The sequence below is a fragment of the Astyanax mexicanus genome, chromosome 23, assembly GCF_023375975.1.
Source record: "Astyanax mexicanus isolate ESR-SI-001 chromosome 23, AstMex3_surface, whole genome shotgun sequence".
Taxonomy (NCBI): domain Eukaryota; kingdom Metazoa; phylum Chordata; class Actinopteri; order Characiformes; family Acestrorhamphidae; genus Astyanax; species Astyanax mexicanus.
In genome coordinates this window covers 20,822,501-20,835,558 of record NC_064430.1, presented here as the reverse complement: position 1 = coordinate 20,835,558, position 13,058 = coordinate 20,822,501, and the positions used below count along the sequence as shown (strand labels likewise).

At 38.9% G+C, this 13,058-nt stretch overlaps 1 protein-coding gene across 1 annotated transcript in view; it reads right to left on the bottom strand.

Moving 5' to 3' along the window:
• The window catches only part of ahr2 (aryl hydrocarbon receptor 2), an 89,735-nt gene that overhangs the window by 6,312 nt on the left and 70,365 nt on the right, over nucleotides 1-13,058 (bottom strand). Inside the window, exons 4-10 of the mRNA XM_022665404.2 lie at nucleotides 12,228-12,317; nucleotides 8,277-8,391; nucleotides 6,330-6,469; nucleotides 5,486-5,688; nucleotides 5,065-5,174; nucleotides 3,290-3,431; nucleotides 113-1,958 (exon numbers count right to left, since the gene is read on the bottom strand). Of these exons, the coding sequence (XP_022521125.2) occupies nucleotides 113-1,958; nucleotides 3,290-3,431; nucleotides 5,065-5,174; nucleotides 5,486-5,688; nucleotides 6,330-6,469; nucleotides 8,277-8,391; nucleotides 12,228-12,317 (2,646 nt within the window). The remainder of the gene's footprint in view (nucleotides 1-112; nucleotides 1,959-3,289; nucleotides 3,432-5,064; nucleotides 5,175-5,485; nucleotides 5,689-6,329; nucleotides 6,470-8,276; nucleotides 8,392-12,227; nucleotides 12,318-13,058) is intronic.

Sequence of the window (13,058 nt, the reverse complement as noted above, 5' to 3'; positions counted from 1 at the left end):
ATATCCACCCAAGCGCTGTACAACCTATTTTAAGCTCACAAGGAGATGAAGGATATTCACTGCAACATTAAAAGTATTTTTAATAAAACATATGAGCGTGTTTATGTGTTACCTGCGTCTGTCCGTTGCAGGCTAGGAACTGCTGCCGCTGTGGCTGCATGCTCTCGGGCCCCAGCGGCAGGTGGCAGTTCACAGTGTTGGCCTTCACCGGCACGGGCATGCTGTTCTGGTAGAAGCATGAACCCTGTGGTGAAGTCTGGTTCAGGAAGCCTTTGGTCTTCTGGCAGGATGATATCATGGCTTCCTGCACCACCGGAGCGTAGCCTAGGCTGTTTGTGGGGGCCTGGGGTGCCCTCTGGAACATGCAGCTGCTGGTCAGTGCAGGGTTAGAATTACCCAGCAGCTCCCTCTGCTGGCTGTAGACAATATTAGCAGCTTTTTGCATCAGCTGCCCCTGCTGGTTGTAGACAGTATTAGCAGCCATTGGCATCAGCTCCCCCTGCTGGCTGTACAATGCGTTAGGAGGAGACTGCAGGAGCTCCACCTCCGCCTGGCCATAGATTGCATTATTAGCTAAGGGCTGGGGAAGGGAGTTGGGGTCAAAGCCGGACTGCATCATTAGCTGAGCGAGAGGATCTTGCTGGACGTCTTCCTGCTGTCCGCCGAAGGCCTGCTGATGACCGTTCGGGACTTTGGGGAGATTTGGGACATTGGGAACGCTGATGATGTTGGGAATGTTTGTGATATTTGGCAGCATTGCAAGCTCAGGTTGAACAGAATGCTGATGTGGCTGCCATGTAGGGAGTCTCTGATTGGTCTGATTTGTGATCTTGTGGGTATTGATGGAAAACTGTCCTTGTAGGCACGCCCCGGGAGCGGGGTTTAATGGGATGTCCTGGGAAAGAGAAATACTTTGTTTGTTAGTCTCGTTATTAGGGAACCAATGATTGCTCTGCCTGATCGGCTGGTTCAGCTGGTTATGGAAGCCTATTGGCTGAGCCTGGTTCTGGCCCAGGTTGGGCAGGGTCACACTGTCTGGATACACCAGGTTTCCTGGCTGTATTGACGACTGTGACCTCTCTGCTCGGTCATTTTGTGGTGCGAGCCTGGCTTGGTTCTGCTGCCCAGTGAGTGAAGAGTTGAACCTCATCGATTTGCTGCAGCTGGGCATCTTCTGTCCAGACACCTCAGAAAGTCCCAAGGAGTCCACAAATACATCCTGCTGTGGCACTACAGGCATTTCTGAATCAATGTGTGTGAGCTTCATCATCCCCCTGCTTGGACTGCCTGTCTCTGCACTGCCTCGAATGTCCAAAAAGCCATCGAGCCCCTGGTCACCTGGACCCACAAACTCTTGCTGCAGCCGCAACTCGGACAGGCAGTCAGGCAGCCTCTCAGAAGTGACGGTGCCACTCTCGTTAAACAACATATCCTCCACGTACGTGAAGATCTCATTAGCCATGATGTCAGTAAGCTCGGAAGGTGCCTCAACCTCAGTGTTAATGTTGTTCATCTTCAAGAGGACGGTTTCCCAGTCCTTCAGCTCCTGCTGGTTCAGCTCCAGTTCGTCCACATTGCCGCACAAGTTGCTGACGCCGATGATCTGCTGCAGGCTGTCCATCATATCCCGAACCACGGACTCTTCTTTGATATCAGGGCTGCCGTCCGCGGCTTGACAAGTGTTTCCAGGTACGGTGAGCAAGGCGTGGCTGTCCCGGAAGGCTCTCTCCAGGTATAACTGAGAGTTGGGGTCGCTGGGTTGGTAAGACTGGGACTGGTCCTGCTTCACCATGGAGCTCATCAGGGTGTTCGGCTGAGGCTTCCACGCCTTCGCGCTTGGGTCTTGATCTTCCATGTCCAAAGACGGATCTACTTCATAGAGGACACCTTCCCCGGTGGTAACGCTGAAGGGTATCTGTAGCGTCCTCTGACGAAGATGCTCCTCACCTTCCTCATTACTGAGACAGGAGAGAGAAAAAGAGGAAATAGAAGAGAATTAATGATTCATCTCCATTTAAATCAGTTAAAGGTCTGGAAACAATGGTTTTAACAATATATCGTGCCGGTCAAAAGTTTGGACACACCTTCTCATTCAGTGTTTTTCTTCATTTTTTATTTAATTTATTTATTTTCTACATTGTAGATGAATATTAAGATATTAAAACAATTGAGCACATATGGAATTATCTCCTTGTATGAAGAGTTTTTTTTCATTGAATTTAATAAAGTTTTCCTCTCTTAACATTATTCATTTAGCTTGTTGTATTTGATTATCACTATGCTTTTTGTAGCATCACATCTAAACTAGTAGATATGTGTAAATTTCACACTTTTATTTGCAAATAAATACATTTATGAAGCATGTTATTTTTATGTTTTATGCCACTAAATTTGTAAAATAGACTAGCTGACTGTGTATTAATGTAACATTGTGTGAAAAGGAACTCAGTTTGATGATTTAGCTTTGAACAAACATGCTGCCTCATAAAGTTCCTTATCGTTTAAAATGATGCCAAATGAGAGAGCTGACTTTTAAGGAAATTACTATCCTAGCAGCTGCCTTTAGATTGGACTGCAGCTGATATTTTCAAATCATTTAAAAAAACCACACTGAATGAGAAGAGACGAGTCTAAAATTTGACTTAAATGACACTTCATAGTTTATCACTAATTCACAGTTTTCACATAATTAGTATTATGATGTAAAAGTCAAACACTCAAGTTTTGAATGTCGATAACAGAAAAAGTGTAGCTTAAAAAAAAACCCCAAATAATTTACAAATTCATTAATTAACAAATAAATTACAAAATGTTATTTATTGTTTCATCACTTAATTACATTGGTACCACTTTAAAATAAGATTACCTTTATAAAGGGTTTATAAATGTTTACAATTAGTATATTAATTGTTACTAATTAGGTTGTAAATGCCTTAAAAATCATTAATAATCAGTTATAACACATATGTAGAAAGGACAACACTATAGATGGCTGTGGGTTCACTATTTGGCAAACAACTGGTTATTGTTGCTCTTTCTACGTATGTGTTATAACTGATTATTAATGATCATTTACAACCTAATTAGTAACCATTAATAAACTAATTGTAAACCATTTATAAAGGTAGTCTTATTTTAAAGTGGTACCATTACATTTAACCACAATCCCAAAATAATTGAAATACTGAATACATCTTTGGTTTAGTAAGTATAATATTTATCACCGTCTTTAAATCTTAAAATAAATTAATGTTGGTGAATGGAGGAGTGATGAAGAGAGAGGGCTTACGTCAGAGCTCTCTGCCGTGCTACAATGAAGTCTGGTCGTCCGCCCTTAAAGACAAGCCTGGCGTTAGACTGCACCCAAATCCAGGTCCCAGCCTTAGACAGCAGCCGGAAGACAGTCAGTCCGCTTTCACCAGTTTTAATCACTGAGAGAGAGAGAGAGAGAGAGAGAAAGAGAAAGAGAGAGATAATTAAGTAGGGGTGAGCAATATGGCCCTTAAATTATATCACGATATTTCATGGTATTTTCGCAATAACGATACTCCTGGCGATATGACAAAACACTACATTGAAAAAAAAATAAATCAAGAATACAATACAGCAACAAAATGAAAATAACATTTTATTATTGCATACGATATGATATGGCACACCCCTAACTGAGATATAAAAAAAATAATTTTATCAGATTTGTAACAGAAGTCAATGATCCAGAATGTCATAATACACTCCAAATATATCCATATATCCAGAATTAAAGTAAAATAAATGATACTGGACAGATAGAATCTATCTGCAGTAGATATATAAAAGGAAATGAGAACAGTGTGAATTATTCTTTTGCTATTAAACAGTAAAAAAGTAGAACCCTGATGTTATAATTAGGGGTGGGTATTATGGCACAATATTTCAGGGTATTATATCGTCCACAATATTCAAAAATATTGGCGAAATTATTGTGTACAATATGATATGGCACACCCCTATAATTAAGTTTAAAATATAAAAACTTAAGTGTGGCAATTCTGAATGTAATGCTACAACCACTCTAACCCTCTGAACTGCAAGCGCACTAGTCATTCTTCAATCTTTATTCAGAAACCACAATTAATTACTCAGTAACCACTGTTAATTATTTACAATTTACTATGAATCCTCCACGCTCCACTATGAATCATTCAGTAAAGATTAGGAATCATTCAGTAGCTACTATGAATTATACAGTATCCATTTTGAATTATTCATTACCTACTTATAATATAATTATGTATTAGGATATTTACTAGGATTTTTTCAGTATCCACTATGAGGTAAATCAGTATGTACTACAAATGATTCAGTATGTATTTTATTATTAGATTATGCAACATCTAGTATGAATTATTCAGCATCTAGAATAAATTACTAGTATGAAATATGCACTATGAAGTATTCACTACTGTTCTACTATGATTACTTAGTTTTCACTATGAGTTATTCAGTATCCACTATGAAGTAATTAGTATCAACTATAAATGATTCAGTATCCACTACAAAGTAATTAGTATCAACTATAAATGATTCAGTATCCACTACAAAGTAATTAGTATCAACTATAAATGATTCAGTATCCACTACAAAGTAATTGGTATCAACTATAAATGATTCAGTATCCACTACAAAGTAATTGGTATCAACTATAAATGATTCAGTATCCACTATGATTTTTTAGTATCCACTATGAGTTCTTCAGTATCCACTAATAATTCATCTTTCATCATTCAGTATTCACAATAGATTATTTAAGGGTCTACTATGAAGTATTAAGTTTTCACTATCAACCACTGAGTATCTATTATGAAATATGTAGCATTTAACATGAATTAATCCATGTCTACAATACATTTTTATTGATTGATTTATTAATTAGAGAATACAGTTTTAGATAAAATGCTGTGCACTAACAGATGGTAAACAGTTCTGTATTCAGATATGTCACAGGAGGCATGTGTTTATATTTAAGGGTGTTAAAGCACGGCTGTGTGTGTGTGTGTGTGTGTGTGTGTGTGTGTAACTCACTCCGCAGGTGGTTGTCAGCGCAGTGCATCATGTCAGCAGCATGGATGAACTGGTAACCAGTACCCCTCATACACAGCTCTATCTCAGTGTAACCCAGCACCACTTTACCCCTGCAGAGAAAAACAACACACACACACACACACACACATTACTATATGTTATTATGTGTTACTATGTGTGGCTTTTAAATTCATATTAAAAAGGTCCCTCTTGAAACTAGCAATTTACATCATAACACATTTCACTCATTAAAAAAATCTAATCTAATCCAATCAAGTGTGTCTGAACCTGTGTTAAAGCTTTGTAAAGTGTGGTGTGGGTCAATATCAATATAATAATAGCAATCTAATATTTTTTCATCTTATGCAAGCTGCTGTAGATTAACACATGGACTGGTCAGCTGTGGTGTGCGGTGGTTGACCTGGTGTCGATGCCCATTGGTGTGAAGTCCAACTTGTGTTTGGTCTGGAAGAGCAGTGTCTTGCTGCGGATCTCCAGGATGGACGGAGTCTGGAGGGGAGTGGCGATGATGAACAAGGCCAGCTGGGGATGAGCGATGGTGCCGTCCTCCATGACTTTATTCTGACCGTGAAGATACTTCAGACGACCCTGAAAGTTCAGAGCCTGAGGAACCACGAGAAAAACACACTTACTGGTTAGAATGAAGCTCTAATAACATTAATATAGAGAGTGTAGTTCTAATAACATTAATATCCAGAGTGTAGTTCTAATAACATTAATATCTAGAGTGTAGTTCTAATAACATTAATATCTAGAGTGTAGTTCTAATAACATTAATATCCAGAGTGTAGTTCTAATAACATTAATATCCAGAGTGTAGTTCTAATAACATTAATATCTAGAGTGTAGTTCTAATAACATTAATATCCAGAGTGTAGTTCTAATAACATTAATATCCAGAGTGTAGTTCTAATAACATTAATATCCAGAGTGTAGTTCTAATAACATTAATATCCAGAGTGTAGTTCTAATAACATTAATATCCAGAGTGTAGTTCTAATAACATTAATATCCAGAGTGTAGTTCTAATAACATTAATATCCAGAGTTTAGTTCTAATAATGTTGATATTCAGCATGAAGTTCTGATAAGTTTAACATGCAGTATGACATTATAATGACAGTAATAATCACAGTAATAGTTAGATTTAAGTTCTAATAATCGTGGATCTACTGTAAGTGTTTGTCTACAGTGTGTTATTTTTATAACTGTTCTACGTTGTGCTGGTGGGCGGAGACGTGTTACCAGAAAGCCGGAGGAGTTGTCGAGGAGGCAGCGGAAGCGGCAGCAGAAGCTCCTCTCCAGGAAGGAGGTGTTCTCCGGCGGGAGCTGCTGGGGGTTGTAGTTAATGAGGTTGGTGGTGATTTCGCTGCTCTTCTGCAGGGCTGCAGAAACACACATTGAGATTCAGCACACAGAAGAAAACAGGGCTGATGATGTAACAGGGTGGTGAGTCAGCGACGACTCTGATCGCTCATTTGCACAACGCTGTGATTTATTCGCCCGAGTGGAACGCCAAATCCCGGCTCAGAGCCGACCTACAGCTGCCCGGCCCTCCGCAAACATTCCAGCCACGTTTGGTAATGACAGGCAGACGCTCGGCCCGGGCCAAACATCTGACGGAGCGAGAGGATCTGCGGTACTGAAACACCACTCCGCACTAAAACACCAATAAAACTACAATAAAACCAACATAGAAGATGATGGGGTGGCTTCCCCAACAGTAATAAGGCCTAGTCCTAGACTATGTTTTCCTTTCAGTGAAAAATCTTCTTTTTAAACTCTGTGTATTTCAAGACTAGGCTTAATCCCCTGTCTGGTAAAAGTATTTTAAATGTGTTTTAAATCCAGCTTTAAAATTACACTAAAATTTGTATTAAAAAAACTAAAAAAAAAGGAAAAAAAGGAAATACATTTAAACCTCGAGCCTACTCATTTACTTCAAAGCGTTTTGAAAAGTATTCTAGGACTAGGCTTAATCTCTTTTTTTCAGGAAACCAACCCTAAGGGCACTACCTTACACCCTGTGCAAGGTGCATCACGGTGCTCATTCCTATCTTACACCTCGTCAACAGTCTGTTTTCACGACTTGGCCCCGTGCCATTAAAATAGAAAGTTTTAGAAAGAAATCTACACTGATAGGCTAAGTGAGGTGTGTTCAGGTAATTTTTTATTTTGTCAACAGAAAACACAGGTGCGCCACTGACTGAAATTAACCTAGATAACAGTCAATCGTGACTGGGTCCAGTCCTTTTGAAGTTATGCATAAGGACGCACTACAGCTATTACATCAAAAATACAAACACATTACATCAAAAAATAAAATATTATTGCTGGTCCTGTAAATTTCCTACTTGTGCACCTTTACAGTGTGAACACACAGGTCAGTTTTCTCTGCTGAGACACGCAGAAGCGCTGCGCTGTTAAGATACCAACGCGCCAAAGTCAGAGCTCATCTGGCTCCTAAAGGGAATGACACATAAAATGCTGATTGCTTTATTTCCTGTTATGCCCAAAATACACCCATGATTAATTAAAAGAATTAAAACATGCCTTTTGGGCATTCCGAGCTGCGCAAAGTGTGTTTTTTGTGTCCTCACAATAACAAAGACCCTAAATCCAGCTATGCAATACACAGTTGACGACTCACCTATAGATCACTAAAATAGGGTCTTAAATCTAAAATCTAGCCATATCCTAAACTTAAAAATGAAACTAAAACCTGAGGGATCACTAAAACACTAAACAACATTTAAACTAATGTAAAATCACATAGTCCTGGGCCAGACGCAGAAATTCACATTTAAACCGATACAAATCTCCCACTGAAAGCTAGACTAAATCTTGCACTAAAACTAAAATCTAAAACTACACTAAATTTGTCAAACCACACTAACACACAAACTTACATAAAATAAATAAAATCATATTAGATCTGGGCCAAAAACACCATTATTTTGTCTCTAAAATACTTTGTAATTAGACAAAATCCAGCTCTGTGAAACTTTTGTGTGTACTTTAAGTAACCTAAACTCACACTAGACGAGGGACAATTCCAGCACTATGCTGAATGCAGCATTCATTAGAATTAGTGTTCAAAAAACATTTAGACATATTAATAGTGTAGTTTCGCCATGCTAATGCTAATGAATTGATGCTAGAATTAGCATTAGCTGTAGGATTAGCACTTACCCTCAGACTCAGGGTCACCCTGCGAGGGGTTCAGGGCGAAGTGCAGCTGCCGGCGGAACATGGCCCGGTCGTCTGTGTGGATCAGCTCAAACACACTCTGATGCACCACGTCCGACTGTGAAGAGAAAACACACACACAAAAAAAAGTTTTAAACAAACCGGAATATGTTTTTTGTTAAATAGGAGGGGTTTAATGGGGCTTAAAGTGGTGGGGTTGGGTGGGGGGGGTTAATATTAATAAAAAAATTGTGGAGGACGAGAGGGGAGTGAAGAATAGGGTTGGATTTGAATTTGGAACTTTGTGCTTTTACACTGGACATTGTCAACGCTTATTTATTGTCTCTTATTTACTGGATTTGTCTTGCTCTCTCTCGATTCTTTAATAAAATATGTATAAAAACTGTTATGATGAAACTGGCTCATCTGTTAAACAGAATAAATTCCTCAGAATCACAAGTTAACAGCGCCCCAGATAAGAGACACCTAAATGCTTCACAGACTATTTTGGTTTGATTAACACTTTTAAGTTACTACATGTTTTTTTTTTAATGTTTTCCTGACATTAAATTTTGTAGTATTGTGTTATTATTAGAATGTGCTGTTTTAATTAGTGTTTACACAGGAGTACAATGTCTCCCCCTAGAGGCAGGACATGAAAAATGTTTACTACCTAACTTCCCTCTGAAATGAGAGAAACATTCTTTAAATACACACACACACACACACACACACACACACACACACAGACAAGGACATATTGAATGAAATGGAACACACATACACACACAGACACACACTGTGCCATGCTATGTAAACTACAGTTGCTTGTGTAACTGACAGCAATGTGAGCTTGTCAAACTGGATTGCTGCAATACACACACACACACACACACACACACGCATGCAAATTCACACAGCAAAGTGAAACTACCCAGGACGTGTTTGGTGTCTGAAATTTGTACTCATTAGTTTTATACACTGGAGTGAATTACAATGCTAATGAAGCTAACAGGTAATAGAAGCTGAGAAGCACAAATTAGCATGATGCTAAGCGCAGGCCTTTATCAGCACACACTGTACTCAGATCGTGTGGAGATGTTCAGTTATCTCCCAAATACTTACTAAAGTGGTTTCTGACAGTGTAGAACATGTGCATGGATTGAAGTATTATATTTGAACATAGTTAAAACATTAGCAGTGTGTGTAGCAGAGCTGTGTAATAGAAGTATTCTGACTTAAAAACAGTCTATTATTTACTGTGAACCTCTTTAAGGGTATTTTTTGCATAATTGTGTTTGTTTGCAGTTTCTATACAGTACTTGCAAAGTTTTTAATACTCTGTGAACTTTGTCACATTTTGTCTCCGTACAACCACACATTTAAATGTATTTTATTGAGATTTTAAGTGATAGACAAGCACAAAATAGCACATAATTTTGAAGTGGAACGGAATTGATACATGGTTTTAAAATGTTTAATCAAATAAAAATCTGAAAATGTGATGTGCAAAAGTATTCAGCCTCCCTACATCAATACTTAGCAGATCCATTTTGTGCTGCAGTTACATCGGTATCTTTTGGGGTTTGTCTCTACCAAATTTGCAATTTTTGCCCATTCTTCTTTACAAAATAGCTCAAGTCCGGCAAGGTTAAGTGGAGAGTGTGAACAGCAATTTTTATGTCTTGCCACAGCATGATGCTGCCACCACCATGTTTCACAGTTGGCATGGTGTGTTCACGGTGATGACCAGTGTTATGTTTCCACCACAAGTAGCGCTTTGCATTTAGACCAAAATGTTCAACTTTGGTCTCATCTGAACAGAGCAAGCTTTACGGTTCTCCCACCTGTGCTGTGGATTTCTGCAGCTTATCCAGAGTGACCATGGGCCTCTTGGCTGCATTTTTGAACAGTGCTTTTTGCTTGCTTGATCTGTCAGTTTGGGTGCACAAACATGCCTTGGTTGGTTTGCAGTTATATGCAGTGTATCACAAAAGTAAGTAAACTACCCACATTTCTTTCAGTGACCAGTATGAGAGAGTTTAAGAGCTGTATTACAAAATTGACCTCACCTGGTCCCTTTGCACACCTAAGATCTAGTAACACTGACTAAAGTCACAAGACATTTTGGAGGGAAAATGACAAGCAGTGCCTAAATTGGGGCATTTAGGGGTGTAGTCTCTTAGGGGTGTTCTCACCTTTGTTGCGGGTGGTTTAGACATGGTTTAGGCTTTGTATTAAGGAGTTATTTTGAGGGAAGAATAAATTTACACTGTTATATAAGCTGCACACAGACTACTTTTCATTGTGTCAAAATGTGATTTTGTCAGTGTTGTCCCATTAAAAGATATACTTAAATATCTGCAGAAATGTGAGGGGTGGACTTACTTTTGTGATACACTATATATATATATATATATATTATATATTTTTTTTACATTTTTGGATAATGGACTGAAAAAAGTGCTCCTATTGCAAACCTCCAGAAATACTGACTTTATTTTAGGGTCATATCACCTACCCCTATAGTCTGAATGCCTGAAATTTGAACGGTGAAAATCAATGAGGTTGAGCCGGACCATCTGATTCCAAAAATTTTACACCACAAACTGGGGTTGGAGGGGAAAACCAATCTCTTTAATGTGGGTTTGATGAGGTCAGCTCCGCCTTTAGTTCACATTCTGTACGGTTGTGGATTGAAGAACCCCTGAGGCAGCTGTGTGAATTCTTTTCTTTTCCCTGACAGTAAACACACTATATAAACTGAGACACTCGTGACTTCCCTCCCCATCACTTTCTCCCTCTCTTTCTCTCTCTCTCTCTCTCTCTCTCTCTCTCTCTCTCTCTCTCTCTCTCTCTCTCTCTCTCTCTCTCTCTCTCTCTCTCTCAGGATACAGGTCTTTCAGGTTGGCTGTCAGTCATGCTGTGAAAACGTGTACTATGACCGAGTGCGGAAGTTCCGTATCCGAAGTCGAGCGTGTCCGTACATTTGTAAACAAACCCGGAAGAGTTGGGAAGTGAACATGCGCTGCTGTAAAGTCTGATTTCACTCTAACATCTTTCAGCTTATTATAGAAAACTGAACAATATTCACTATGAATTATTTAGAATATACTATTAACAACTGCAGCACCTACAATAAACACAGAAAAGCATGTTTATTTAGTACGAGTTACTCTGTATGCACTATTAATCATACAGTATCCAGTACCTGTTTTTTTATTAATTAATTAATTAATTAATTATGAATTATGAGTAAAGTATCCTTACTAAACCTTCCGGTATTCACTATGAATTAATCAGTACCTACTCTAAATTATGATAAAAGTATCATTTCTAAATGTTTTAGTACTCATAAGAAATTATGTAACATCTACTGTGACTTATTTTGTTGCTGTTCAATGAAAAACACTTTACATCTCCAAAACAGCACCTTTACAGCAGAGAAAAAAAAACCTTGTAAACTTTCAGTGAAGGTCAATGTAAAAAGAGTTTATTTCATGTCATATTGAAGACTTTCTATTGGTCCATTCATCAAGAAAATTTGGCCGAGTGTAAGGGACAGTTGGTCTGTTTAAATTATGTAGTAAACAGCAAAAATCAAGAATGTGTTTTTCATTGGACAGCGACAATTTACTGTCCATCACTACGACTTATGCTGTATCCACTACGAATTATTCAATATCCATTTACTACAAAAAATTTAATATCCATTATGAGTTATACAGTATTTACTACAAATGATTCACCATCTACTCTCAATTATTTAGTATCCATTATGAATCATTTAGTATGTATTATGACTGTTTGAATCATGCAGGATTTGTATGTAGTTTTAGTATGCACTATGAATTATTCAGTAAAACATATGCATTACTCAATAAAAACATTAATGTTGTCTGTGTGTGTGTGTATGTGTGTGTGTGTGTGTGTGTGTCTGTGTAAGTGTGTTACCTGATGAAAGCCCAGGTAGTCCTGTATGGTGGGTGAAGAGTAGAACACATAACCTTCTGCTGTTACGCACATTACAAAGCCGTTTAGAGCCTGAGGAGAACAGCGCACACACACACACACACACACACACACAAATCAAAATTACGGAAATGTAAAAAACGTCTAACAACTATAGTATGAGTTTAAATTTAACATTACAGATGGAGGGAGAGGATGTGTGTGTAAGTTTGTGAGTGTGTGTGTGAGTTTGTGTGAGCGTGTATGTGGGTGTGTGTGTGGAAGGAGGCCAGTTGCCTGTAATTAGACGGGTCTTTGTTAAGGTGTTGAACACGACAACAAAGTGCGAGAGAATACTACCGCTAGTCACGCAAAGCTACCATCAACCACCAACAATAGAGAGAGAGAGAGAGAGAGGACGAGAGAGAGAGAGGACGAGAGAGAGAGAGAGAGAGAGAGAGAGAGAGAGAGAGAGGACGAGAGCGCGAGGGGTATAGAGAATGGGTGTAATATGAGTAGGTGTGAAGCTGTAAGGTGACACTGTTGATGGCGGCGAGTGAGCATTACTGAGGAACTGAGGGAAATCTGTTCAACCATAAACAAGAAGCACATTAAAGCGATAGTTTGGCAAACAACTGTAAACCATCCCACTCATAGACCCAGCCCCCACAACCACACCCACCCACCAGACAAATAGTAGAGCAGAGCAGACTGTTGGTCACTGTTGGATGTAGCTCCATAAGTCTAAAGGATCCACAGTCCAATACTGCAGTTAAATTCTTAGGAGAGGTGTCTGGATATGTTTGGACATATAGCACCAGTATGTCCACTATG